Source organism: Candida parapsilosis, contig 005569 (genome assembly GCF_000182765.1).
Source record: "Candida parapsilosis strain CDC317 annotated contig 005569".
In the NCBI taxonomy this organism is placed as follows: Eukaryota; Fungi; Ascomycota; class Pichiomycetes; order Serinales; family Debaryomycetaceae; genus Lodderomyces; species Lodderomyces parapsilosis.
The window spans coordinates 2,129,210-2,154,141 of NW_023503278.1; the positions used below are offsets into that span (position 1 = coordinate 2,129,210).

At 39.1% G+C, this 24,932-nt stretch overlaps 14 protein-coding genes and 1 non-coding gene across 15 annotated transcripts; 5 read left to right on the top strand and 10 right to left on the bottom strand. All coding sequences in view use genetic code 12, as the record gives it.

The window, feature by feature from the left end:
* Positions 1 to 56: 56 nt before the first annotated feature.
* CPAR2_110020 (uncharacterized protein) lies at positions 57 to 3,821 on the bottom strand (the record flags this gene model as incomplete). The annotated part of the gene is made up of 1 exon (XM_036807292.1): positions 57 to 3,821. One exon carries the CDS (start codon positions 3,819 to 3,821, stop codon positions 57 to 59), a length of 3,765 nt encoding a protein of 1,254 aa, XP_036664143.1.
* Positions 3,822 to 4,113: 292 nt separating this feature from the next.
* On the bottom strand, positions 4,114 to 5,151 carry CPAR2_110030 (uncharacterized protein; the record flags this gene model as incomplete). Its single annotated transcript, XM_036807293.1, has 4 exons — positions 4,114 to 4,433; positions 4,489 to 4,894; positions 4,953 to 5,048; positions 5,110 to 5,151. The coding sequence occupies 4 exons, from the start codon at positions 5,149 to 5,151 to the stop codon at positions 4,114 to 4,116; spliced, it is 864 nt and encodes a 287-aa protein (XP_036664144.1).
* Positions 5,152 to 5,882: 731 nt separating this feature from the next.
* Positions 5,883 to 6,509, bottom strand: RRS1 (Rrs1p; the record flags this gene model as incomplete). Its single annotated transcript, XM_036807294.1, has 1 exon — positions 5,883 to 6,509. One exon carries the CDS (start codon positions 6,507 to 6,509, stop codon positions 5,883 to 5,885), a length of 627 nt encoding a protein of 208 aa, XP_036664145.1.
* A 122-nt stretch (positions 6,510 to 6,631) lies between these two features.
* Positions 6,632 to 8,587, bottom strand: CPAR2_110050 (ERMES complex Ca(2+)-binding regulatory GTPase; the record flags this gene model as incomplete). Its single annotated transcript, XM_036807295.1, has 1 exon — positions 6,632 to 8,587. One exon carries the CDS (start codon positions 8,585 to 8,587, stop codon positions 6,632 to 6,634), a length of 1,956 nt encoding a protein of 651 aa, XP_036664146.1.
* A 213-nt stretch (positions 8,588 to 8,800) lies between these two features.
* Positions 8,801 to 10,393, bottom strand: CPAR2_110060 (uncharacterized protein; the record flags this gene model as incomplete). Its single annotated transcript, XM_036807296.1, has 1 exon — positions 8,801 to 10,393. The coding sequence occupies one exon, from the start codon at positions 10,391 to 10,393 to the stop codon at positions 8,801 to 8,803; it is 1,593 nt and encodes a 530-aa protein (XP_036664147.1).
* A 2,309-nt stretch (positions 10,394 to 12,702) lies between these two features.
* On the bottom strand, positions 12,703 to 14,736 carry LRO1 (phospholipid:diacylglycerol acyltransferase; the record flags this gene model as incomplete). The annotated part of the gene is made up of 1 exon (XM_036807297.1): positions 12,703 to 14,736. One exon carries the CDS (start codon positions 14,734 to 14,736, stop codon positions 12,703 to 12,705), a length of 2,034 nt encoding a protein of 677 aa, XP_036664148.1.
* Positions 14,737 to 15,954: 1,218 nt separating this feature from the next.
* Positions 15,955 to 16,027, top strand: CPAR2_t_cp_Ala(AGC)_39. The gene has a single exon. It is a non-coding gene; the product is annotated as a tRNA-Ala (tRNA).
* A 188-nt stretch (positions 16,028 to 16,215) lies between these two features.
* Positions 16,216 to 17,235, top strand: HMT1 (protein-arginine omega-N methyltransferase; the record flags this gene model as incomplete). Its single annotated transcript, XM_036807298.1, has 1 exon — positions 16,216 to 17,235. The coding sequence occupies one exon, from the start codon at positions 16,216 to 16,218 to the stop codon at positions 17,233 to 17,235; it is 1,020 nt and encodes a 339-aa protein (XP_036664149.1).
* A 377-nt stretch (positions 17,236 to 17,612) lies between these two features.
* On the top strand, positions 17,613 to 18,011 carry CPAR2_110090 (peptide-methionine (R)-S-oxide reductase; the record flags this gene model as incomplete). Its single annotated transcript, XM_036807299.1, has 1 exon — positions 17,613 to 18,011. The coding sequence occupies one exon, from the start codon at positions 17,613 to 17,615 to the stop codon at positions 18,009 to 18,011; it is 399 nt and encodes a 132-aa protein (XP_036664150.1).
* A 187-nt stretch (positions 18,012 to 18,198) lies between these two features.
* On the bottom strand, positions 18,199 to 19,140 carry CPAR2_110100 (trans-2-enoyl-CoA reductase (NADPH); the record flags this gene model as incomplete). The annotated part of the gene is made up of 1 exon (XM_036807300.1): positions 18,199 to 19,140. The coding sequence occupies one exon, from the start codon at positions 19,138 to 19,140 to the stop codon at positions 18,199 to 18,201; it is 942 nt and encodes a 313-aa protein (XP_036664151.1).
* A 614-nt stretch (positions 19,141 to 19,754) lies between these two features.
* Positions 19,755 to 20,210, top strand: MBF1 (Mbf1p; the record flags this gene model as incomplete). Its single annotated transcript, XM_036807302.1, has 1 exon — positions 19,755 to 20,210. The coding sequence occupies one exon, from the start codon at positions 19,755 to 19,757 to the stop codon at positions 20,208 to 20,210; it is 456 nt and encodes a 151-aa protein (XP_036664152.1).
* A 58-nt stretch (positions 20,211 to 20,268) lies between these two features.
* Positions 20,269 to 21,645, bottom strand: CPAR2_110120 (uncharacterized protein; the record flags this gene model as incomplete). Its single annotated transcript, XM_036807303.1, has 1 exon — positions 20,269 to 21,645. The coding sequence occupies one exon, from the start codon at positions 21,643 to 21,645 to the stop codon at positions 20,269 to 20,271; it is 1,377 nt and encodes a 458-aa protein (XP_036664153.1).
* A 288-nt stretch (positions 21,646 to 21,933) lies between these two features.
* CPAR2_110130 (uncharacterized protein) lies at positions 21,934 to 23,235 on the top strand (the record flags this gene model as incomplete). Its single annotated transcript, XM_036807304.1, has 1 exon — positions 21,934 to 23,235. One exon carries the CDS (start codon positions 21,934 to 21,936, stop codon positions 23,233 to 23,235), a length of 1,302 nt encoding a protein of 433 aa, XP_036664154.1.
* A 48-nt stretch (positions 23,236 to 23,283) lies between these two features.
* On the bottom strand, positions 23,284 to 23,595 carry CPAR2_110140 (mitochondrial 37S ribosomal protein mS33; the record flags this gene model as incomplete). The annotated part of the gene is made up of 1 exon (XM_036807305.1): positions 23,284 to 23,595. The coding sequence occupies one exon, from the start codon at positions 23,593 to 23,595 to the stop codon at positions 23,284 to 23,286; it is 312 nt and encodes a 103-aa protein (XP_036664155.1).
* Positions 23,596 to 23,852: 257 nt separating this feature from the next.
* Positions 23,853 to 24,704, bottom strand: CPAR2_110150 (uncharacterized protein; the record flags this gene model as incomplete). The annotated part of the gene is made up of 1 exon (XM_036807306.1): positions 23,853 to 24,704. The coding sequence occupies one exon, from the start codon at positions 24,702 to 24,704 to the stop codon at positions 23,853 to 23,855; it is 852 nt and encodes a 283-aa protein (XP_036664156.1).
* Between the last annotated feature and the right edge of the window lie 228 nt (positions 24,705 to 24,932).

Sequence of the window (24,932 nt, forward strand, 5' to 3'; positions counted from 1 at the left end):
GTTAAGTAAAAAAAATTTGTACAAGATTTTCTTATATCTAATACTCTTTTCTTTTGTCATTTATACGCTCTCCTTTCTGCAGCTATTCGGGCCATTCTTTCCGTTGCCAAACTGTATGCCAATTTGGCACGTTGGTTCAATCTCACTCGAACAAAGTCCTTTTGTCCACGAGCGAAAAGAATTCGAAGAATTATATCCTCCTTCAACACCATGTTAGAATCGGGGTCGGTTTTGGCGAATTTCTTCTCCTTTTCAGCAAGAGCTCTATTCTTTGCAGTGGCACTGGCATACATTGTTTTGCTTCTGCTTAAAGTAACGCCTCTTTTAACGGTCCCAATGGGCCCTTCATAACTCAGTTGGTTTCGATTGGTGAGCATTTGGACGTATCCGGGAGAAAGAAATTCCACCTCTTCAACCAACTCGTCCTCTGATTGATCATAGTATGCCGGTATCAACAAAAGCGATTGATATTTTTCTGTTTTCAAGTCTTCCATTGGCGGACCATTTCCTTCATTGTGGAAAAACTCGGTCAATAGATATAACCAGCGTAGAACCGTCTCTATTTCAACAATGCTCAAAGGGCTGTCAATGCCAAACATTGCCTTTGTAGAAATTGAAACGTTGGCAAACTTGGACGACATTGCCAGCCAAGTACTCGAATCAACGTCAATTTTTGCTTTTGATAATTTGGGCAACAATAACTCATCAGCGCATTTGATTACAATATTCCAGGTAGCTAACATTACTTCCATGAATAGGTCATCTCTCAAATATGTTTTGAGAGTGCTTAAGTTCAAATTTAAGTAGTCGCACAAGTTCTCTATCGACTCTTCGAATTGCAATGTCGATGGTTGTCCCTTGGCACAAACAGCTTTCAAATTTGCCTTTGAGAAACATTCTTCAATGAAACCTTGAAACTTTTCAACCATGGACTTGATGGACTTTTCTTCAGCTCTCTTCAATGCTCTATACGCTCTACCCATGACAAACATTGCATCCAAAGTCTCACTCTCAACCGCCACTTCAATTATTAATTTACCCAGAATATCAAGGTCTAGAGTTAACTCCTCAGGGAAACCATTGTGTTTAAACTTCTTTGGGTTGAGTTCATAAAATGCCTTGCCACAGATTTGATGCTGTCCCATGCTTTCACTCCAAACTACTGCCGACAATTCCAATGCAGTGTTTGCTGGAATTGTTATCTCAAACTCTTCATCCCATTCAGGATCCGATGTGCGCCTCAAAACTCTAGTTTTGCCAATAGACTTTTTACTACTGAGATCAACTAGTTGTACATATGGGTTTGTTCTCCCAAACGTGGAATCTTTTGATAGTATAATGTTTTCTGCTTTGATTACCCGTACTGTAAACACGTGGCTTAGGAAATTGTTTTGTGAATCGGGTTCGTAGGTTGATAACGAACGTGATATGGACTCAGGATCCAACCATTCTTCGAGCTTGGCTAGATGATCTATCATTGCGGCTATGTTGTTAAGTGCTACGCAAGTCTCGGCTTCAAAATTGTACACTACAGCCGGCTCTGCTCTGTTGATGTTTTGAATGCTGTTGACCACACTTTTAACTTCATTAAGCCAATTCTTTCTAGCTTCTGGTAACTCCTCAGTTTCGCCTTTAATAACTGTGAGTTCACGATTAATCTTTGTTGTAATTTGCTCAGAGTAAAATAAAGCACAATTGGATATGCTCTGCAAAAGCTTGGTGTATATTTTCAGGGTCTGGAATTCGTCTTGCCATCCTTGTTTGTTTAAAATCGCAAAGTATTGCCTGATGATGGTGAAAATGTCCAACACAGCTCGACTGTTTCGCTTACTACTCTCCTCTAACTCTATGGGTTGATAATCATCTTTTTTCAACGCCTCACTGACAATATTTCTTAGTTTCTCGTCTGATTCCTCTGCCCACGCATTCAAAAACGGGAAGAAAAATGCTTCCAAATCAAATTGAAACTTGGGGTTCTTGGGTGTAACTTGATAGTAGATATCCCTCACTTCCTGGAGCAGTTTGTATACCTCTAGGGCATCGCTTACTGGTATCGTCTCATTCCTTCTTTTACATGAATTCTGGATGTGACTTAGAATCATTTTGGCATCACTGGCAAACATTCCCGTTGTAATTGATGCCACTGTCTTTGCCACGGGCAAAAAGCCCAAAAATGGATTCTTGTATTTTTTCTGGAGATTTTTAATGTCTCCGATAAGTTTGTCACATATGTCTAATAAATGAAGCACATTCAATGTCTCGTCACGAGGTAAATTCTCCATGTACTCCTCGTACCTCCTTCCTGCCACTTTCAAGAGTGCTTTAGTTAATCTTTTTTCCCACTTCTTTGGCAACCCTGATTTTTCAATGCGATGAAATAAAGAGTCTGTTTCTATATTGGCTGCAAGAAACTCAAGGTAAGGTCCAAATCTTGGTTTATCATGCAAGTTGAAAATCTTTGCGAGGGACTGTCTCAACGAAACAAAAATTTCGTTGTATGTGATCGTTAAATTTTCAACCCACAATTCCTGATCTTTCAAAAGCCAATAATCCTTCTCTTGCCAATTTAAGCCACCGTCACTAACCGTCTTCCTAAAAGTATCAAAAAGGTCTTGACACACATTCAATGACACCCCCTTGGCAATAACTGCCTCTTTCTCACCACTTTCAATGATGTCCTGTGAAAACATGCTCATGCTATTGCCGGCTGCATAAAGGGCGACAACCCTTGTTGGGTAATCTACGAGCCAAACACGTGCAACAATATTAAAAAAATCAGCATAGTCTTGTGGTAGCTGAAATGAACTTGAGATCTCTTCGCGTGGGATGTAGTGCATAATTAGCGACACCAAATGCAAAAAAAGACTTCTTGATTTTGCTGTGGGTGGAAGTATGTGAAATGTTTCATTTTGAGGAATAGGAGTTGTATGTGCCTGACTTGAGTCACTAACGATTTTGTATCTACTTTGCAACTGGGATGCAATATCCTTCTGTCGTTTACTCCACAATTGAGCTGCCGCATATTTACTTGCGAAACTACTATTTTCTTGTTCATGTGACAATAGAAGCTTTACGTCCTCATGCAATTGCTTTGTTGAAACGGAATTCTTGTATTTAAACACATCTGTTTGGATCTTTGTATCGTTTGTTTGGAAAATTGTTCGAAAAACTTTTAGCAATCTGTTACTCATATCATCAACTCTATACGACTTTGTCGGATACTTGAACTCTTCTTTGGCAGGATTCTTCTTTGGCAGACTTCCTTTAAACTCGTTCTTTCTTTCATAAAGTCGTGAAATGAGTGTTTGGTCTGACTCTTTTTTATTCTTCAATATTTCAATCAAGATGTCGATAAACTCAGAGCTCTGTCGAAATACTTCAGATTTGATCTCATTTTCATCCACAACCCCAACTTTTCTCAACTCCTGATTGGCATATGCCGCAAATTTGGGAATCAAAAAGTCAACGTTGCGCAAATCAGCACTCTTTTTCGTGTCTAATAGATCTCCATAAAGTCTAAGCAATGATCGTCGGGTTTTCTCATCTGTTAATGAAGTCTTCTTTGTCATGACATCTTGTAATCGAGACATTAGCAGTTTTATCGCGTAGCTCGGTAGTACTGAATCAAGCAACATGCTCAGTCGTGATGATGTTGTCGTCGTCGTGTGAGAAGACCTGTTTGGTGTTATAATGGGTGTTCTGAATCGAGTTTCATTACAATATTCAAGAAGAATTACCTTGAGGGTATACTTGTATAGTTCATCCTTTTCGGCGTCTGTAATAGCCTTCGAGGCCTCTGGGTTCATCGTGTAATCACTCATCTTTATCTTTCTATGTTTTTCCGATTTCCAGTTTCTTCGAAAATGATTTCTCACCGCGGAATGTAGAAATCTCATGACACAAAATTGAATTGATTTCACTTGTGTTGAGAAGGAAGTACACACCCAACAAGCGATTATGACAGGTTTTACGAGTGAGCACGATATTAGTGGATAGTACTTGATGAGATGTACTTTATGGCAAGAGGTCTACTCGGTAATTTTATTGTATTACGTAGAAGAAAATTACAATTTTTAACTAATACAACCTGCCTCCAGTGTAGGGTTACAGTTTTTAATCCTCCTCAGATGTTAGCTCCTCCTCTAGTTGTTTTGCGGTTTTTTCTAAATTTAAATCTGTACTGTCGTCTACCGTGGAATAATTCTTTTTGAGACCGACATTAATTGATTCTCCGGTTTTTCCATCGGCGCAGTTGTCGTCAGCCCCATCGTCATCATCATCATCATCGTCATCACCATCATCAACATCGTCGTCATCATCATCATCAACTATCTCGTTTTTTGTTTGCGATGATGATTGAGAGCCATCCATTTCGTCAGGCGCAAAAATGTGTTTTGATAATATCCTATTCATTTCAAACGCACCAACAGTTTCTAAAGCATCCGAGTTAGTATCCTTGTACATAGTGTATTAGCTCCCCGTACATACTCTTTTTAAATAGCTTTTGAAGCTTATCATCGCAGACAATTTGTCGTTTGTCAGCTGGATTTTGCAAATTGTTATCTTTGATATAAGCCCACAAATGTTTCACCACCTGAGGACGTGAGCACCTCTCCTGTGCAATTACGTTTTGTAGTTCATGGCTGAGAGCCATTTCTCTATTAAATGCATTGTTAGGAGCTCGCCTGGTCTTTTCCTTGCTTGTGGCTGTCTTTGCCAGTCTGCGCTTTGTTCTTGGTTGTCTAGCTGACTCTTGTCTCAGTAACTTCGCAGCAAGCAATGCATCCTGTCGTTCCATTTCATCTCGGTTCCTCTTTTTCTCATTTTCCGATTCGTCCTTCCTGGTTCTTTGAAGATTGTAGTACCGGTTTAAGATCACTTCATTGATTTGTTTCTATAATGCTTCAAAGTTAATACGAAAATTCGTTAAGTCACTGCCATCAAATACATACTTTATGTGCATTCAAGTCGACCCCAAACAATTCCTGCAATGCTTTTCTAATCTTTTTCACTGTAATTTCCTCCAAATCGGCAACACTAAGAATTGCCTGAAGTTAGGTTAGTATTATTCAATTGAATCATATAGGCTACTCGTATGCAAGGACTTACGTCTATAGTGGGTAGGTACTTATCAGGCTCGTAGGCACTCATTGATTAAGTACTGGGACAAATGTTGGAGTGGGTATAAATGTTGGGGCTAGACAAACATGTTGTTCCTCAAGAGAAAAAAAAAAGTGCCAAGGTAATAAAAGTGGTAAGCAGTGAGGCGTTATGCCTTAGGATACCAAACTATCCAGCACAGACAATGGGGAATTATCAAAAAAATACTCCAGTTGGTTTCATTACATCTATGGAATTTGCTATTCGTTGAATGCCATAATTGAAATAGAAAAGTGTTGGTTTATGAATGGAAAAGGTGTACACGAAGACGCCTATCGACAATTATTGAAGGAAGCCTTTAGGCATACACGGATGCAACGCCGGCTATGAGCAAGGTCCTTTAGTATTCGTAAACTAGAGAGAATTATTGATAAGATCAGAGACCACGTTTTGTTTTTATGCTTTTCCACTGTTGTTTCCTTAAATTGGCCAAACTTACTAGATTATTCGAAATTAACCAAGTGCAAGTATTCGCTTTACACCACTTCCAACCCAACAGTACCGCCAATGATCTTGGTTTGCCACTTTCCAAAATTTCCAAGGTAATGGAGCCTAATTTGAGCTTTGAACAGTTGCGTTTTGAAAAGTTGCAAAAGTTGTTGTCATTCGATAACATTGAAAAGCTATGCCGTGCTGGTTATTGAAAAAATTGTGTCACCCTTCTATGAATAGAAACATTGTACTACCCCATTTATTTCAAAGCTACACACTCTAAGTCTTACTTATTTTGCAGCATTTCTCAAATTTCGCTTATGCTGCAACTCGTTTTTCTTTATTAGCTTCTTTCGCTCAGCTCTTGCTAATGTCCTGGGGTCAACCAAGTCAACACCATCATCTCTACTTCTCTTTTTAGGTTTATCATCCAATTCGACCAACCACTGATCATCCAAACTCTTATTGTTTCCTTTATAACCCCATTTAGGAACCCATTCACCTTTTTCTTCATCATATACCAACTTTCCATCTTTAGTTTTAGCCTTGATCCCCTTTTTAGCAGCAAATTGTTCCCATTTCGTTGGTGGCTTGGGTTTAGGAATGGCTTTCTCACGTGGTAACAATGTCGTTGGTTCAGGCAACTGAATCAACGTCATTGACGAACTGTGTCCCGTCAGTGAGCCTTGGTTGTCAGTGGTTGTTTTCACAGGTAAAGACAATATCTGATTTATCAAAAGCTGAACATTGTCTCTAGTCACGGAGGAAATGTATTGTTCCTTTTCCGATTCATTTTTGCTTCTTAATTTCTCATTGGACAAGGGGTTTGGATCAAACGTTGCGAGGTTTCCGAGGTCAAATGTGTTCTCTATTGGTTTCTCCACCGTTACTGGTTTGTATTCCTTTTCTAATGACATTGTTGCGTGTAAAAAGGTTTGTATTGGTGGAAAGTGTATACAAGTTCGTTTCAAGATGAGATGGAGCAAAAAAAAAAATAAAAAGATGAGAATGAAGGTTCTAATTTTTGTGCAATTTACTTTTATCTACGACGCATATTGTTTAACATCCAGATGGACATTAAAGCCATTACTCCAATAGCTCCACCGGCCATAATCAAGTGTTTAGTTTTCTCTTGATCAACAGCCTTTTCTGTTTCCAATCCTGGCGTGGCACTTGCTGGATTCTTTGCTGCATCTACCAATTGTATGAATAGCTCTTGTAACGACGAAGTCCAAGAAGAAGAAATATGTAACGGCGAGTTGAGAAATAAGTCTCGAGTATAGTTTTCTGGTTGCACATCTGACCTTTGTTGTTGTTTATCCAAGTCTGCCTTTAATGCCGCAAACACTGACGGGATTTCGTCCAAATTGGCATGTTTTTGTCGTAAATCCACCAAGTATTGGAAACTTTCGGGATCTGACGAGTCATAAGTGTAGCAAATTACATCGCACTCCTCTAGTCTCTTTTTATTTTCAAGTATAGCGGGCTCTAGCTCTCCCAATTCTTCCAATATCAAATAGCACTGTTTTCCTCCCCTCAACTCAATATCTTTGATAACCAAACGTGGCTGGATCGTTGGTGAGTACATCTCGCTATATGAACCGTGCAAAAACAGATCTAGCAACGAGCTCTTCCCCGCTTTGGGAGCTCCAACGACGTAGCAATAAAAGATGTTTCGATCATTAACGGAACCGCGGTAGATCTTGCCTTGTTTTTGTCGAGTCTTTCTCGGTTTTGTCACTTTTAATGCCTTGACTGAATTACCTTCGTCAAATCCCAAATACGCCAAGTACTCCAATGTGGTTTTGTAGCTTAAAAATGTTGTCAAATTCCATTGAGCCAACCATCCTTGTAATGTCACATATCCACCTTCATTGCATACTATTGATGATGGAAAATTTGTTTCTAGCCACAATTTGGGGATGCCTGGAGTTGGCTGGAAAAGATTTTCAACTTCAACTTCATTTAATCCACCATCATTGTCGCGATCAAATTTTAGAAACAAATCCACAAAAAACTTGTACCCAGTGGGGCTCAATTCAACACTAGAGTCGGGATTCACATCGAGATGAGGATATAGGAATTTGTCATCTAAAGATAATGAGTTTGTATAATGATTTGCTCGTAGTATGATCCAGGTCGTCTCATGTCTTCCAGCTTCGGCGTAAAATTTGTGTAGTAGCATAAAACCATCCTCGCTGATGCCATTATTCTTTCCATCAGATAATATCTTGGAGTTAATGTAACTGACACTGTCGTCAAAGTCCTCCGGGGTTGCGTCCTTTTGGAAACATTTTTTATGTAGTTCATTGAATTCTTCAAAGTTTAAATATCCATCCTGATCGGCGTCAAATAGGAAAAACACTCGTCTGAGTGCTTCAATAGCTCGCGGTCTCAAATTGTGTTCAATAGCATCGAAAAGGGGCGAAATTGGATACACAACTGCTCTTTGACACATATAAAACGCTTCCACTATGTTGTATCCAGTCAAAGCACTGCATCGTAATCCGGCTTCAATCTCTTTAAACTCATTGATCAAGGGAAGAAACTCTTCGTTGTCTTGACTTTTCCATGCTGATTTCGGAGCCAAGTCTGACTTGTTTGCACATAAAATGATTGGTAAGTTGACTCCAAGAGACCTGAGCATAGGCATCCAATGCAACGATAGTCTTTCATATGTATAATGGTCGGAGTAGACTAAGCATATGACATCAGCACGTTTAAGTTCCTTATGTAGTGAAGTAATATCAGATGAATTTGTGTCGACAATCGTTGTTGTATTAGGTATATACGGCAGGAGTCCAAGTGTACTTGTATGACTATAGCTATCACTATTATCACGGTCATTGCGCGATGAAGAATTGATGTCACGTTGTTCTTGGATAACGGGTGGTGCTTCACGAACAACCTCTTCGTAATCGTTTCTAGATATGGTGATTGGTGGCAACACGTGGTTAATGGATGAGTCGGAAATCGATTCTCTGGTAAAGGACATAATTAGGGACGATTTTCCAACGGACTCATCGCCGCATACAACTATTCTTATCAGGTCGGGTAGCATTAACGTGGAAGGTTAAAGAGTTGGTAGGAGATTGAAAAGGACGTCGGCTCAGGAGAAAGAGAAAAATAGAAAACATGCGACTACAAGGTGTTGCAAAAAAGAGATGTGCCTACGAGTAACACGATGAAGCTCATTTAATGATTAAATCTAAAAGAAATGAGAAGAATTAAAGTCATTGTAGTCGTTGTTGGAGATGTTTGGTAAATGCGGAAGAAACGTGTTGTGGGGTAAGCTGTTTGAACGTAATGCCAGATGTTGTTGTTGTTGCAAGGGGATAGAACCGGGTGGTGGTTGATGCAACTGAGAAGGCGAATGATGCCGTTGCTGGTTGTAGCTAAAGGGTGGTTGCTGGGGTTGAGTCTGCACATGCTGATACTGTTGAGATGATTGTGTACTTGCTCCCATGGAAGGTGTATCAACTTCTTCTTCTTCTTCTCGTTCTTCTCCTTCCTCCTCTTCCAATGTGGGATTTTCTTCTACATCCACAAACTCTGTTAAATTGTCATCGGCACATATGCCTTCAAAAATGTGCTGTTCACGTTTGTCCATGATTGTTTTGATGTTGTTTAAATCGAATAATGTAAAGTTACTAATAGACGCGTTCAAGCAATTTTGAACTTCTTCTAGCCAGAGTCTTTTCTTGTCAGTTATATCTAATTGTCCGAAAGCTTGCATACTTTGAATAAATAAATTTGTCAAGTCTTGTTGTTCCATCTTCTGCAATTGGCTCAAAACTTCATCACATAGAGAACTGTTTGGCACTTCAGATGCAAGTGAGGGCCAATTCTTTATGGGAGTGTAAAAAGCAACAAAGTGGCAAAAAGTGGCTGGTGAATTGATTTGTCTCGGATCTGGCATTGACTTCTTGGTGAACTGATTTATAAGCCATTCGTTGGTAATTATCTTGGCCTTTATTCTTCGATCACGCAACTTTCTCCGAAGTTTGCTCTTCTCTTTCTGACCACTAGCTAAATCACTCGACATTTGCGATCGAGCCAAACTTCTCTTTGACGGCTTTCTTTTACGCGAGGTTGATTTACCCATTGGTGATGATTCCAATGAGGAGACGCTGCCATTATATCCAATTGTAGAAACCTCGATACTCTTTCTCCGTGCATGTTGGTTTCTTACAATGTAGCACTCTTCAACGGGATGCCAAGAGTCCCCCTTGCGGGTTTCCAAATGACGTAAAAAGGATCCTTTGTGAGTGAATTGTTTGCGACAAAACGGACACACTTTGTCATTGTTTGCCCCATCTGTACCACTTTTGGATTTGCGCATCAGCACTGATTGCAATTCGGGGAGTGATGTATTATCTTGTATCTCATCCGATGACTTTAGAATGGGAATTATTGATGCGTCATTTAGTAATTGGGGCTGGTCTTGTGGTGTAATACCTGATTGTTGCGGTTGTTGTTGCGAAAGAAGAGACGGAAGCATTGGTTGATGTCGTTGGAAATAAAGCGATTGTTGAAATTGTGGTTGCGGTTGCGGCGGCGGTTGCGATTGCGGTTGCGATTGCGGTTGCGATTGCGGTTGCAATTGTCGTTGAAATGGTTGTTGTAGATGTTGGAAGGGGAATGTCAGCGGTTGCTGTAATGGTTGATGCAATTGTTGTGGCAGTTGTTGTTGTTGTTGCTGTTGTTGTAGAGTATATTGGGACTGTTGGGTTGTTGGTGGAAGTTGTTGTGGATACTTTAATTCGTCATCATTTCTGTTACCCTCCTGTTTAAGAGGCATGCTGTTGTACATGATAAATGCAAATGTAAATAGGTGTGATGGGAATAGCTAGTGTAAAGGGACTTGTGCAATGTTGCATCCATGAAATGGTGCGTATGGTGTGTTGGAGTAAATTGAAATGAAGTAACTTGTATAATTTGCAAGCGGGAATATGGTTTTGTATAAATAAAGGAGGCAGTTTCAGATAGATCTGTGATCCTTAATGGAGGGGAATGAAAAGAATATTGATGATGATTAATTTACTACAAAAAACAAATGCTACTAAAACAAAGCAGATTTGAAATTGATTTCACTCTTGTGTATCACTTTTTTGCACCTGGTGCATTTGATATTTTAACTAGTTACGCTGAGAGAGCTCTATACAGTAGGAAATAAGTTTTTCTCTGTTGTGTTGGAGAATTCGAGATACAAAATGGGTGTGGGGGAGAAGGTAGGTGAAGGGGCTGGACGCATATGCTACAAAAGTTTAGTGAATGTGACACATTTATACAGTGCAAGTAGTCGGAGTTCAATAAGAAAAAGCTAAAAAAGGGGGTCTTTGAGATGTATTGTGGTTACATTGGGCTAGATTTTAAGGCACAAATTGGGTAACAAGAGCAAAGTCCTGAATTGTAAATTGCAACTGCGAAACCTTTCGTTGGCGTGTAGGAGATCTTGATGCAACAATCGCACCATCAAGTGCCATAGATATTTATCAGCAGTGGGTGCTTGAGTGTAGCTCCATGAATCCTATATGAAGAAGTTTTTTTCATACATAGCTTCACTGAAAAAGGTGGTTTGATTGCACACCTTCAACTGATCCAACAAGGTTCAAACAAAATGATTTTACTCAAGATGGACAAATAGCTCAGTTTGTGTAACCTTTGTACTTTTGTGTTGATTACTGGTTTAGGGAGTTTTTTTTCAAACAGCACTTGGTCGCTACCAAATACTATGAACACAATATCGAGCTTTTTAAGAAACCCTACATTTTATAAATCCTGTATAAGTAGTTCAAGGGGAGAAAGAGAGAGGTTTGCTATTAGTAAATTCTATTGGACAACCGCATCAACCCCACACAACACAAGACTCTTTTTTTTTTTTGATGACAATAAATTGGCTGAAAGAAAATTGCCGCAACATTAACCATTTAATTGCCCCCCTTTCTCCTTATTTACAGTGTTGTTGACAGTTTTGCTTCTATATGTTACACTATTTCACTACTACCTCTCTTTCCTTCCATGAATTTGTGTATGCTTGTGATATCTTTCAATCACAAACGCCAAAGTAAGATCCTCTTGTATGCATCTAAAAATTGGTATCTAACCATGAACATTTTTGTACGGCTAAAATGCCGATCTTATGCAGGAATTAAGGAAAAAAAATAACATCATAATCAATTGTAAAAAAGTATATGCAAGCCATCGGTTTGTGTGTTGTTTGGTCTGTTTTTCCTTCTATTATATCTCTCATTGATAAGTGCCTAACCACTGATTATGCTCTCAAACAACTGTTTAGTCTGATACTACTGAATCGACATTGACATGCTAAAATCAATTTGTAGTCACAGTTGTCTTTATTAAATCCTTGACACAACAATTATTGTGACGTAAACCTCCAACTTACCCCCCTTCATACCCGTCCTGTGTGTAGGAAATGTCATTAAATGTATATGTAGCGTAGGTTAAATGAGTTTCATTGATGACGCTATTAATCATTATCCTCTGTAAAGGCAATAATGGCGAAGAAAAAAAAATCGCAAATTACCCCACTTCTTGCCACCCTCAATATTCGGAGTTTATGTTATCCACAAAACTATGTTCACTCAATAGTTGCAAATGAAGCTGAAAATTATAAAGTGTTCAGTACGTATCATGAAGGAGAGTATCCTATATCGTGCGACTAGTTAAAATTAGACGCATGGTACAAATTGGCGTAGAATGAAGAGTGACTGAGAACAATAACTCTACGCAACAAGAGCGCTCTTAGGTACAGTTCTGTTGCAATTATGTTTCCTACTAGGACGAACAAATACATCAATGTGATCAAGACTTATAAAGATTTTGTAAGTCTTCACCTCTATGCATCTTAGCTTCCCATTACGAGGCGTATAATTCAACTCGTAATCCAATTTGTGTTTCATCAGGTTTGTGTTTTGTATCGTGGGCTAATGTGTCCCGAAGTGCCTTGGGGGAAGAGAGGCTGAAAGTCACTTTTGCGGTGCCATTGGCTTCCCCATTTGGATTTTGAGAACTATATACGATGCATCCCCCAACTTTTACATTCCGAAAATCGCAATCGTTTCTACTTGTTTTTCACCCTCGTATACTCTATATATCTAACTTCTCAGCAATTTGCTTCAAGTTACTCACATACCTGTCTTTTATGGAAGCACCATTACCTGATGCAACAGTCAAAACCAACTCATTCAACTCGGCACTGCCCAAAATATCCACATGCTCGGCTGTCTTTGCCCCACCTCTCAAATCAAATCTATCTGGTTCATGTTTGATCTCAACGATGGTCACATTGACATTGCCTGGGTTAAATCTCGACTTGCTTCCCTTCTGCCATTCATGGCACATTGTGTGGGTTAGTAATGACACAGTTCCATCTCCATCACCCAACATAACTCCATCACTTGAGTCACTGTCAATAACATAATCCAACTTGACTGATTTGTCGGCTGGGACGTACTTGTATGCACGTTCGGTGGGATTTCCCACGCCATAGAAGCAATAATATTTCAAGTTTGGAGCATTGGGTAATGCTGCTTCTAACGGATTAACCCATTTGCTTTGAATTTGATTGTTAGCTTCCAACTCCTTTTTGGTCCTTGCAACACCATGACTATAATTTTCTCTTACTCGTTTTGAATACCATGAGGGAGCTTCGTCGAGTAGTTGTTCCAAACTCTCATCCATTGTAACCTCCCTTTGTTCACCATCCTTACCAGTGTACTTAATGAAAGTTCCAAAACTGCCATTTTTTGGCCCATTGAGTTCCTTGCCAGCGTCTGTTGTTTCGAGTGTATTGATAGGATCATCAGGCGCGTTTGTTAAGTTACCCCATATAAGATCTCCTCCTTTGGGGAACATACTAGCAACCCCTCCAAACGTACGCAACATATCAACCCTTTCCCTCCTGCTGAAAAATTGTTCCAAACCGTACACAGCTAATGCATTCAATTGAACCGTGTCTTTCATTTCCCCTGAAATCAATGCTGGAATGGTTTTAGGAGTACCCAAAGAAGAGCCACTGATATCAACAACTGCTTCGATATATTCATTTACCCAGTTTGGTCCTCCATTGCCAAAATATTCACCTTTTGCTTCAACCCATTTTAAAAAATAATAAATAACTTGCGACCCCATTGAGTGGCCAACCAAGATGGACTTTTCACCACTAAGTTTTTTGGACATTTCGATTTGTTTTTGCATCTTGCTAAAATATCCATCACGCTTTTCCAAATCAATATACGTCAAACGCCAATCATAACTTGCACTCAACATGTTATCTGGATTATACCCAATTACAGCCAAATTTTGCAAAATCTTGTTCCAAATCCAATATCCAGCGACAAAGAAATCGGCTGCCTCAAACCCTTGCGCTGCACGTACTTTCACATTCGGTGGATCTAGTCCTGTCTCTGTATCAAGCATGATATTCTTAAGCCAACACGTCTTGTCAAGAATCATTGTGCGCAACATAAAGAACGATCCCCATAGTCTTTTTCTAAAATATCCAATTGAAGGACAATCGCCCAGAGTTGTTGTGCCCCATGATTCCAACCCAGTGGAAATGACACCTGGGACCATAACGACATTGTACTTTGCGGTGTAGTTCTTTGCTGCCCTCAATCTCAATCCAACACTAAATGATTCAGCTGATCCGTGTAAACTGTCGTCACCACCTTCGGCATCTTTCAAATAAGATTGTATTCCCGAAGGCAACACATCTTTCCAACCTTTCCAATCTTCAAACAATGAGTTTAGATTATCAAAGTTTAAATTGACCAACTGGTCTAGATCAGTGGGGAAGTTTGCCCTGTTTGTTGAGAAAAACACGGTAACCACAAGTCCAAATACAATACCTAAAATGAAAACAAATCGCCTCGACTCACGAATCTTTTTCCTCGACTTGATTTCTGGGTTGTGTTTCTTATGATGATGAGGATGGTGGTGGTGACTGATGGAGTTGCGATGTTCGGTCTTGGAATCATCTTGGGTCAAATCAATCTCTTGAACACCATCTTCATCCTCATCATCGCTACTTATGTTGTTGTAGTTTATTGCTGTGGACTTGGCATTCGTAGAGCTTGATGATTCCCTCTCTTGTGACTTTCTTGTCCTATTAGTAGACATAGTATGTAGTTTTCTGAAGTAGTGGAGATCACTTTGAGTACAGGTTATGCCAAGAAGGAAAGATAAGGAAAGAAGTCTTTTGAAAATTATGTTTTCTAGGATATTTGCTTTTATACGAGAGAGAAAGTTAGAAAAAAAAAATCACAGGTCAAGAGATCTAGAAAAGCAACACAAACACGTAGATCCTTCCCGTCCATGAACGAGGAGAAGGACCACACTGGTAATGGAGCAGTAGCTACAGTTAAAAAAAAATGATGGCTGGTAGTTGCTTTTCTCTTTGCTAAGTCGATTGCTTGTTGATTTGCAGCATATCCCTCGATTGCTTCGGCTTTAATAAAATCTCGGAAGCTTTTGTGTAAAATCCTTCCGAAAAGTATCCGAAACACTTCTCTGATGTTGTTACTAATCAACCTGTAATATCTGATATCTCTAGCAAGTATTTAGAAGCAAATAGGAACGCAATTCAGCAAGTTGCGCGAGATTGGAGGTATTATAGATACGAAGTAAGTTTGGGCTGCAAAAATATTTTTTAGTCCTGGCTGTAACTGGAGAATACGAAATGCAAACAAATAATTGCTCAGAGCACAGGAAAATGGTAAATACACTCAGTCACGGACAAGCCACACATCTGCCTATGTTTGTGGAGATTTTCTTAATTTACTCGCCTACATTCCCAAAATTTACAATTATTTTGCTGCAAAATTGATAAACATGTTGGGATAGTTTTCAGTACGCACTACTATCATTGTAAATACTCCCAATGGTTAAGAAAAAGTACCCAGGTTGTAGAATAAGGGTTTATGAATGTTTTGCTCGTGTTAATGTCTAACTAGGAAGTCATATTCTACAGGGACAAATATTTTGATTCAAAACTTGAATCAATGACTACTATTTAAGAGGCAAAATAAGTTTCATGGAATTATTTTGCTCACAAATGACTACTAGATACTTTTACATGGACAGCTGAAACACTCATCATCGGTTGAAAAGCAAAATACACTTTGAAAAACTGAAAAAAAAAAGCTTTAAACCAGTTTGAAATCAATAGTTTCTAATTTGGAGTAGCACTATGTATAGAAAAAGTGACCCAAAGCTGTATTGAAGGTATTTTAGGATTTCATTGGTGATTGAGAGTATGTTGAATTATATATATCTCTTTCTACACGTGATTATTTATATGCTGTGTTTATAAACTTGTTATTTTTCTGAACAGATAATGGGCGTGTGGCGTAGTTGGTAGCGCGTTCCCTTAGCATGGGAAAGGTCATGAGTTCGATTCTTATCTCGTCCAAATTTATTCTTTTTGCCTTTTTTTTTTGGTCTCAGATTTCTTAATTTTGTTTTGATTTTCTCTTTTTTTGTGAACGCATCGCGGTTTCTGGACATAATTTTTTCATCAACTTTTTAGGGAGATTAATCACTAGTGTATTTTGTTGATACTGCAAACCACCACGTCTCAAACACACTACTGTTCCCACTATGACTGATTCAGCTACTGACAAATCCACTCTTGATAAATATGAACAGCATTACTTTTCATCTTACGATCATTTTGGTATTCATGAAGAGATGTTGAAGGATACATCACGTACATTGAGTTATAGAAATGCCATGTACAGAAATAAAGATGCATTTAAAAACAAGATAGTTCTTGATGTTGGTTGTGGTACTGGTATACTTTCCATGTTCGCAGTGAAAGCTGGTGCCAAGCATGTGTATTCAGTGGACATGTCATCAATCATCGGCAAGGCGAGAGAAATTGTTGAATTGAATGGATTCAGTGATAGAATTACATTGTTGCAAGGTAAATTAGAGGATATTAAATTACCAGTTGACTCAGTTGACATTATAATATCCGAGTGGATGGGTTACTTTTTACTTTATGAGTCCATGTTGGATACTGTGTTGTACGCCAGAGATAAATATCTTGTCAAGGGTGGTTTAATATTACCAGATAAATGTCAGATGTATATTGCTGGTATTGAAGATGGTCAATATAAAGAAGAAAAAATTCACTACTGGGAGGATGTATATGGGTTTGACTACTCGCCATTTATCAAAACAGCCATGGAAGAACCATTGGTTGATACTGTGAACAAACAGGCATTGGTGACAAACAGCTTCAAGTTTTTTGAATTCGACATCAACACAGTGAAGAAGGAGGAGCTCTCATTCAAGAGAAAGTTTGAATTGCTTGCCACTGAAGATGAGATGTGTCATGCATACATTGTTTACTGGGATGCCATCTTTCCAGGAAAAGAAAGAGTCACTTTGCCAACAGGACCAATGCACCAGTATACTCATTGGAAACAAACTGTTTTTTATATGGACCAGGTATTAGATTTGAAACAAGGTGATCTCATTTATGGTGAAATTTTCGCTCGACCAAGTACTGTTAATCCAAGAGAGTACGACATTGATCTCAAGTGGGATTTGCAAACCGAAAGCAATGACGTTAGTAGGAACCAAAAAGGAGAGTACAAATATTTTCTTCGTTAGACTTGATAGACCTGAATGATACTTGGTTATTGAAAATTCTTTTTGCATCCACATGTGTTCTAGAATTGAAGACTTGGTTGCTAATACATTTCACCTATTTTCTTTTTGTGTAATAGCGGCTACTCTCATATCGCAAATATCCGATCGATGATATTTAAACCCAAAGCAACGTCATCATTGGGGGCATCGAAATTTTTCCATTTGCCCTCTTCTTTCTCTTTTCTTGTTAACTTTTCATGTTTCTTCAACAGGCTGCACCAGTATTAAAAACCAGATTTATCGCGCCATCAAACACAGTGACCCATTTAATAAGAGTTTTATCATTTGCCACCAAAAGAATCAATTTAAGCAACCCACAAACGCAATCAATTAGAAAAATGTCAAAATCAGATAACGAATGGAGAGCAATTCTCTCACCAGAGCAATTTTACGTTTTGAGACAAAAGGGAACTGAACCACCAGGATCAGGAAAGTACAACAAAACCCCATCATCGGAAAAGGGTGTTTATGAATGTGTCGCTTGTCACAATCCACTTTACAAAGCCAGTACTAAATTTGACTCAGGATGTGGATGGCCAGCTTTTTATGATGCAATTCCTGGGGCTCTCAACGTGAGCACAGATACAAGTCACGGAATGACAAGAAACGAAATTACTTGTGCCAAATGTGGTGGACACTTGGGACATGTCTTTAAAGGTGAAGGGTTCCACACTCCAACTGATGAAAGACATTGTGTCAACAGTATCTCACTTCATTTGAATCCAGAGAAGCCATAGAATCGCAGAGGTAGCTATAGAGGTAGCAACAAAGGCAGTTTGGGAAGGAGTTTGATATTGAAAAAGTAGTGGTTAAAGGTACGGTTGTTATGTTTGGGATGTTGTATTTAGAGTCTGTACAATATAAATGGATGACGAGTTTTTGCACAACGTTAATCAGATTGTATACTGTCATGCATCTCCCACCCTAGATTACATACGGAACAAAAATCTTTCTCTTTAACTTCTTGTACTCATCACCAAATGTCTTCAAATATCTCTTGTGTTTCTTCACAGCCCAAAGCCACATTTGAGCAGTACTAACAAAGAGGAAAATCCACGCAGACCAGTTGCCCACCAACAATGCATAGGATAACCAAGCCAAAGACTCAAAAAAGTAGTTTGGACACGAAACTAAATTGAATCCATAACCAAATGGAATGACATACTTTTTTGTGTCTTTGTTTCTCAAGTTACTCAAAATCTTGTGGGTTTTGAAATTGGAGAATTCCGCAAAAGCCCACAATGCAACTAACGAGTATTTGGCCCACGATGACAAATCATTCACATGAAACAATGTGCTCAAGAATCCAGAGTATTTGCCAACTGGGGCATAAACAAAGTACGCTAAATTGAATCCCGACAAGATCCAATAATGAGTGGAATTTTTGAAAATGTTAAACGCAGGCATGGTGGCGTTGGAAAACTTGTGCACAAATAATGTTTCGTATTCACGTTTGGCGAAATGCAACAAAACCATCCAGTAGGCTAAAGTCTGGGTTTGAGTATGCTGAAACGGTTTCACATTGTACAACGAAGCAAAATTGTAAAACAAGACATGGAATACAAATGGTCCAAAGTATTCCACTACAAACACTGTACGCCACGAAATCTGTGGTCCTAAATCCTTTACATAAAGCTGGATATTTGTCTCATTTTTGGGAATGCCATTTTGGGCAAATGTCTTGTCGGCAATTAACGCAACTTGTTTGTCATTTTCCAACCTGCTCAATCTGAGTCTGTGTCTTGAGATGTGATTATCGACACTGAGCTCTTCAATCAATTCATCCACTAAAGAGTCCGTAGTCAACTCATTTGATGAATATGATTTAAGTGATCTAGAACGTGACTTGACTTCAATTGATGTCATATTTGTAATGTTTAGCAACTTTTGGGAGAAAAAAAAACGGGAAAAGGAGAATAAATAATTTTTTGTTGTTGGATGCTCTCGGGAAAAGATTTGTTGAAGATTGGAAGTTGCTTATCTCCAGCAGTGAAGTCCAACGCCAAAAAGCCCAACAGATTCACACCCCCGGGGGAATAACTACAAACGAAAGCGGAGAATCGGCTGATCACTCTCTACAATTGATTTCTCCTCTCAATTCAGGGATTGGTTTTCAATTGCTAAAGCGACTTAAAGCTTATGTATGTATTATTCTTCTGCGTTATTTTTCCCTAAACCACTCTAAAAGTACGAGAGCGCTCAGTGTGACTCCACTTTGAGCCAACGTCAAAGAACCCTCATGATTATGTACACCTCAAACGACTTAGATGTTGATACACCCAAGTTGTTCCAAATGGTAGCACACACCACAGTATTGATCACACGAGAATCTATATGCAGGACTCAATCATTTTCAATTTTTTTCTTTCTTTTCCTAATGGCAAATATAAAAGAAAGTGAGTCAACACCCATTTTTTTTCATTCAAATTAAGTCACTACTTACACTTATTCAGATTTAGCTAGATTGAATTTTTTGAAAAATGTCAGACGATTGGGACTCAGTTACTATTATTGGTTCAAAAGCCAGAGTTGGTGGTGGTGGTCCAAGGGAACACGTTGCAAAAACACAATCACAATTAAACGCTGCTAGAAGACTGGGTTTAGTTGTTGGTACTGAAAAGAAATACGGATCCGCAAATACTAAAAGCAACCCTGAAGGGCAAAGATTAACCAAACTAGATGCCACCGATGATGTTGTTGCTGTGAAGAAAGTTGACACTAATGTTGGTAAGGCTATTCAAAGAGCCAGACAAGAGAAGAAGTTCACACAAAAGGATTTAGCTACCAAGGTGAATGAAAAACCAAATGTCATTAACGATTATGAAGCTGGAAGAGCTATTCCAAATCAACAAGTTTTAGGTAAACTAGAAAGAGCGTTGGGTGTCAAGTTAAGAGGTAAGAACATTGGTGAGCCTTTGTTCGCAAAGAAATCGTAGATTGAAATTTAGCATTTATTGCGATGGTAATAAACGAAATTGAGTACTCTATAAGCTCTTATTTCGTATTTGCATAAAAGCATATAGCCCGTAGTAGGTCTTTTGTTTCCGTCAGTTTTTCGTCAGGCTGTGGCATCGGTTTTGGTAACGATTTTGCCAACAATTTTGAAATCTCTTTCAGTAAGTCCTCTTTGCCGTTTTTGTTGATTGATTCAGTTAATCGTTCCATTTGGCGACCCGAGAAATATAGCATATCAACGTCAGATTGCACTTTTGACAAATTTTGATGAATGTCCAAAAAGTTTCTTTCCACATTGGCAAAACTAGGGTCTAATGAAAGGTCCCTTGGTATATCTTGATTCTTAAAATTGCTTGCAAAATCCTCTATGTCCTGCTCAGTTGCTACTGTGTCTATAAGAGAAGTCAATCGCTGATATGCTGATTCCCATTCATGCTTTTCGCTTTTTAATGCATCCAACTCTTTGGTATACTTTCTGATATTCTCCAAGTTGGTCTTATTCTTAGGGTTTGGCAAAAGCACTGAGTCAGTTTTGTGCGGACTGCTGTCCTTCCAATCAGTCGATATTGAATAACCCTTCAACAGTTGAATTAATTCATCAGTCAATGTTTTTGCAATATTATGAACAGTCTGATTCTCAGCCGATAGCAGGCGCTGGTCATTCCTCAATTCATTTTCCTCCTTGTCAAGCTCCGTTTTCAAATTCCATATCAAAAGCTGTCGCATCCTATCTGATTCTGGAATTGATTTATCGAGGTGCTTATAATATTCTGAAACTGGAACGTCTTGGTGGGGCTCGCCTTCGAAACCGTTCCCCATTGAACTAACTCTTCTCCCTCGACTGTTATATGACAATCTCCTTGTGCTCTGGCTATGCTCCCTATTAGAATCCCCGCGCGTTGCAAACTCATTATGACCCTTTAATGGAGACTGTAGTTGACCTTTCAATCTCTCTTGCGACGTCTTGTGCAAAGATGAGCTCTTCAGTTTCCTCACTTTGTTTGCGGTTTTGGGCTTCAGGATATTGAAAAAGTCATCGGATAAGTTTTCGGGTGGAGAATCTCTCGTACTGTATCCCGATTCTTGCTGAAATTGGCTTGGGGGTGTGGTCAGCCTCTTTTTCCTTCTAATGTCAAGGGGTGGTGAGCTATCTCGCTCAAAGAAACTTTCGTCCTCCTCCGCATATGGAAGCTGGTTGGCTCTCCGCGTGGTTGGATCTGGGGTGCTTTCAGTTTGGGATGAGAATAATGTTGATAGCTTGTTATCTCGAGCAAAAATATTCCTTGAACGTTGCAGTAGATCTCGGGTGCGAGGTGCTCCTGTTGATGGTGCTGGTGAAGTTGATCTCGATTTCTTAGTTTTAGATGCATGACCTCTTCGCGGCTTTCCATTTCCTAATCGTCTACTGGTTTTCATTGCGGAACGTTTGGCAATCGTCTCCGGTGTTAGTGAACAGTGATGATTGCTTTGATTGTATTCAATAAAAGATGTGTGTTTGTTTTGGTTTTGATTTTTGTACCGCGTTTTCTTTTTCGCTACCACTGAAAACACATCAGTAGTTCAGCACGTTCTTTTCTTCTCATTATGTCACAGGTTCAGCTATCACCATGCAAGAGATTCATCGGCCAAATTCAACCAGTGGGAAATCTGATTGTGTTGAATATTTTTAATGTCTTGGATGATAACCTACATCGGTCTTTCAAAATGATTGATATGATTCAAAGTAAATTTTCCTTCAACCAGACCCCCACTTTGCTCGACCTAAGTTTCCAATGGGAGCACAACCATGAGGGCAGAGAATGTGAAAAGTTGGCAGTATTGGTTAAAAATATGGCAGCATTGTTTATTCTCGATATACACAAGGATGAGGCATCACTGGTGTTGGTACGACAACCTCAACATGAAGGTATTTCTTCATTTCAGTGGTTACCACCAACTGGTATTGAAAAGAAAACGGGTTATTCAAACAGCCTGCAAATAGTATTGTTTTCCGAAAATAACTTGAGTGCAAAGCTCTACTCATTGGACTGTACAAGCAAGTTATTTACAATTCATAAACCGTTCAATGATCATATAATCAATCGCAAGAGGTCAAGTGGGAGTTTTTGGTGCATACTTGCTGACACATTTGAGTACAATGTTCCCCCGACAGTGTATCAATTTCTAAATACGGGACCACTCAGTATCTTGATGAACTCAACTAGGCTACAAAACTTTATCTCGGAGGAGGCTTATATCAACTGGTCCCCCAGTGGCAATTGGCTACAGATATTTGATCGGAATGAGGCTTTGTCAGGATATTGCTTGAGGGTGTATGGGTCAAATGGCACTAGTGGACCCAGTTTTGTCAAACCATTGGTGGATATAGATTTTGAGAGCGAAACTAAGGAGAAAGGGGTAATAAAGGTTATGCAAGGTGGTATACACAGCTGTTGGTACTCGTCAAGCGGCGAAGAATTTATAATAGTGTCGAGGGTCATGGGGAATACATTGGAGATTACAGGAATATCAATGAGGTTGTTAAAGGTTGTCATCCGGGTGAGCAAGAATTTGAAAGAGATTAGTACCGAGCATATCGTGCGTGGAATTACAAGTTTTAAGCTACTCGACGACTGCATTTTTGTGCAAATAGACAATCGTCTGCTATACCTTTTCCAGCTCAGCGCTAAGGACACCAAGGCGGATTACGTCACCGAAATAAAGGTGCAACTGAGAGTAGTTAATGTCATTGCTAATCAAAATCGATGGTTCATCATTACTCAAAACCAAGTAATACTCTACGCTGAGGGCATAGTGAAATCCTTATTATCAACAGAGTTCCATATATACTCCGCTTCACTACTTCAAGATTTCGTTGTTGTTCTTCAGCGAGGTTTAAATGGCGAGTTTTGGAGGTACCTTGATACCAAGCAGTCAAAACAGAGTCGAAAACCAAGAAGTGCTAACCAACTGATTGACGAGATTACTGACACATTCGCTATGCGAAAAAGAGCTAGAATTCAATGATTGTAGTGTTGTATATTGAAGCATATGTACAAGGAAATTTACAACATATCAAGCCTTCTTTTTCTTTGGAGCACCTTTATTCCTCCTCTTTCTATCTTCTACCATAAATGTCCTATGAGCTTCTCTAGGGTCAACCAATTTCAACTCGGGGAACCATTTCTTGAAATCTTTAAACGTTGGAACTGCATTATTATCTCCATAGTACTTGACAACTTCTGGTCCCATTAATGGCTTTTTCAATATTTTTGCCGGATTTCTTTTTGCTGTAGGGTTCCAGAATTCATCGAATATTTCAGCACTGAGCTTTTTCACTTTAAGTAATCGGCTCTTGGATGGTAGGGTTTTTAGTATTGACGACATGAGTCAAGAATAGCGATTGCACTATATTTGGTGGAAAGGATGAAGTTTTTCAATTTTTTTTTTCTTGTGCTGGAAATTGACGAGACATTACTACATCTACGACATTGCAAGAGTGAATAACATATTCCAAGAAGTGGTGGATCACTTAGCAAACTTAGAGGATAGAAAGAGCAAAGATGCAACTTGTCGTTTTCTGTATTAAAACCTGTCTTGCAGAAACTGGTCAAAAAATGCGTTATATATGTACTTGGCAACCACTACTTAAAATGAGCCTTCTTTCTTGCGACCCTTGTAATCTCTTCCACATCCTCATCTTCTAATTCGAAATTGACAACATTGACAATATCTTCCATGTGTTCCTCCTTTGAAGTAGTGGTAATTGGTAACAATCCCTTTTGAATCACCCATCTTAATAAGATTTGATCACTATTCTTGCCATACTTATCAGCCATGCTCGACAAGACGTAATGAAGCGACTTGTTGTGACATACCACCGCATAAGCTTCAACTAAAACCCCTTGCTCTTGGCAAAACTCAGCAATTCCAGGAGTTTCATCATGCAAATAATGATTGAATTCAATTTGATTGACAACCGGCTTCCACTTGGTCTTGGAGTTTAATAACATTTTCAAATCTTCAACACCAAAATTTGACACACCAATGCTATGGGCCAAACCTTCCTCTTTCAACCTTTCCATATGGCTCCACTGCTTCATCAAACCGGGTCCACCCTTGGCAACTTCTTGATGGAGGAGATACAAGTCAACATATGTCGTGCCCAAGTCCTTTAAATCAGCTTTCAACTCTTCATATGGATTGTGATGCTTAAGATGCTTTTCTTCGCTGGGAAGATACTCAGCAGTGATGAAAACCTCGTTTCTTTTAACCAACAGATTTTTCAAAGCTATTCCGATTTCTTCATTTGTTCCGTAAGATCCAGCACCTTCGATATGGTTTATACCTCCCTTCAAAGCGAGTTCTAAAGTACCAATCAATTGCTTATCTAATTCACCATGACCATGTTTAAAGTGTTTGGCACCAATACCAAATGCAACAGCTGGGATTGCGTTACCATTACTAAGAATGAATCTTGAAGCTGAAAGTGACATGTTAAGATACTATGTATTAATGATGATTGAAAATCCACCCCACAACTCATGAAAAATCGAAGCCATCCGCATCACACTTTATAGTCCATCAAGCTTAAAGCCGTCCTGTTTAAACTTTTTCGTCATCACCCCCCCCTTTTTCAAGGTTATGATACGATTACATACAACAAAGAAGAAAATATTTAGTATTTCTGCACACAAGATTTAATGGTCGTACTACATGAATTG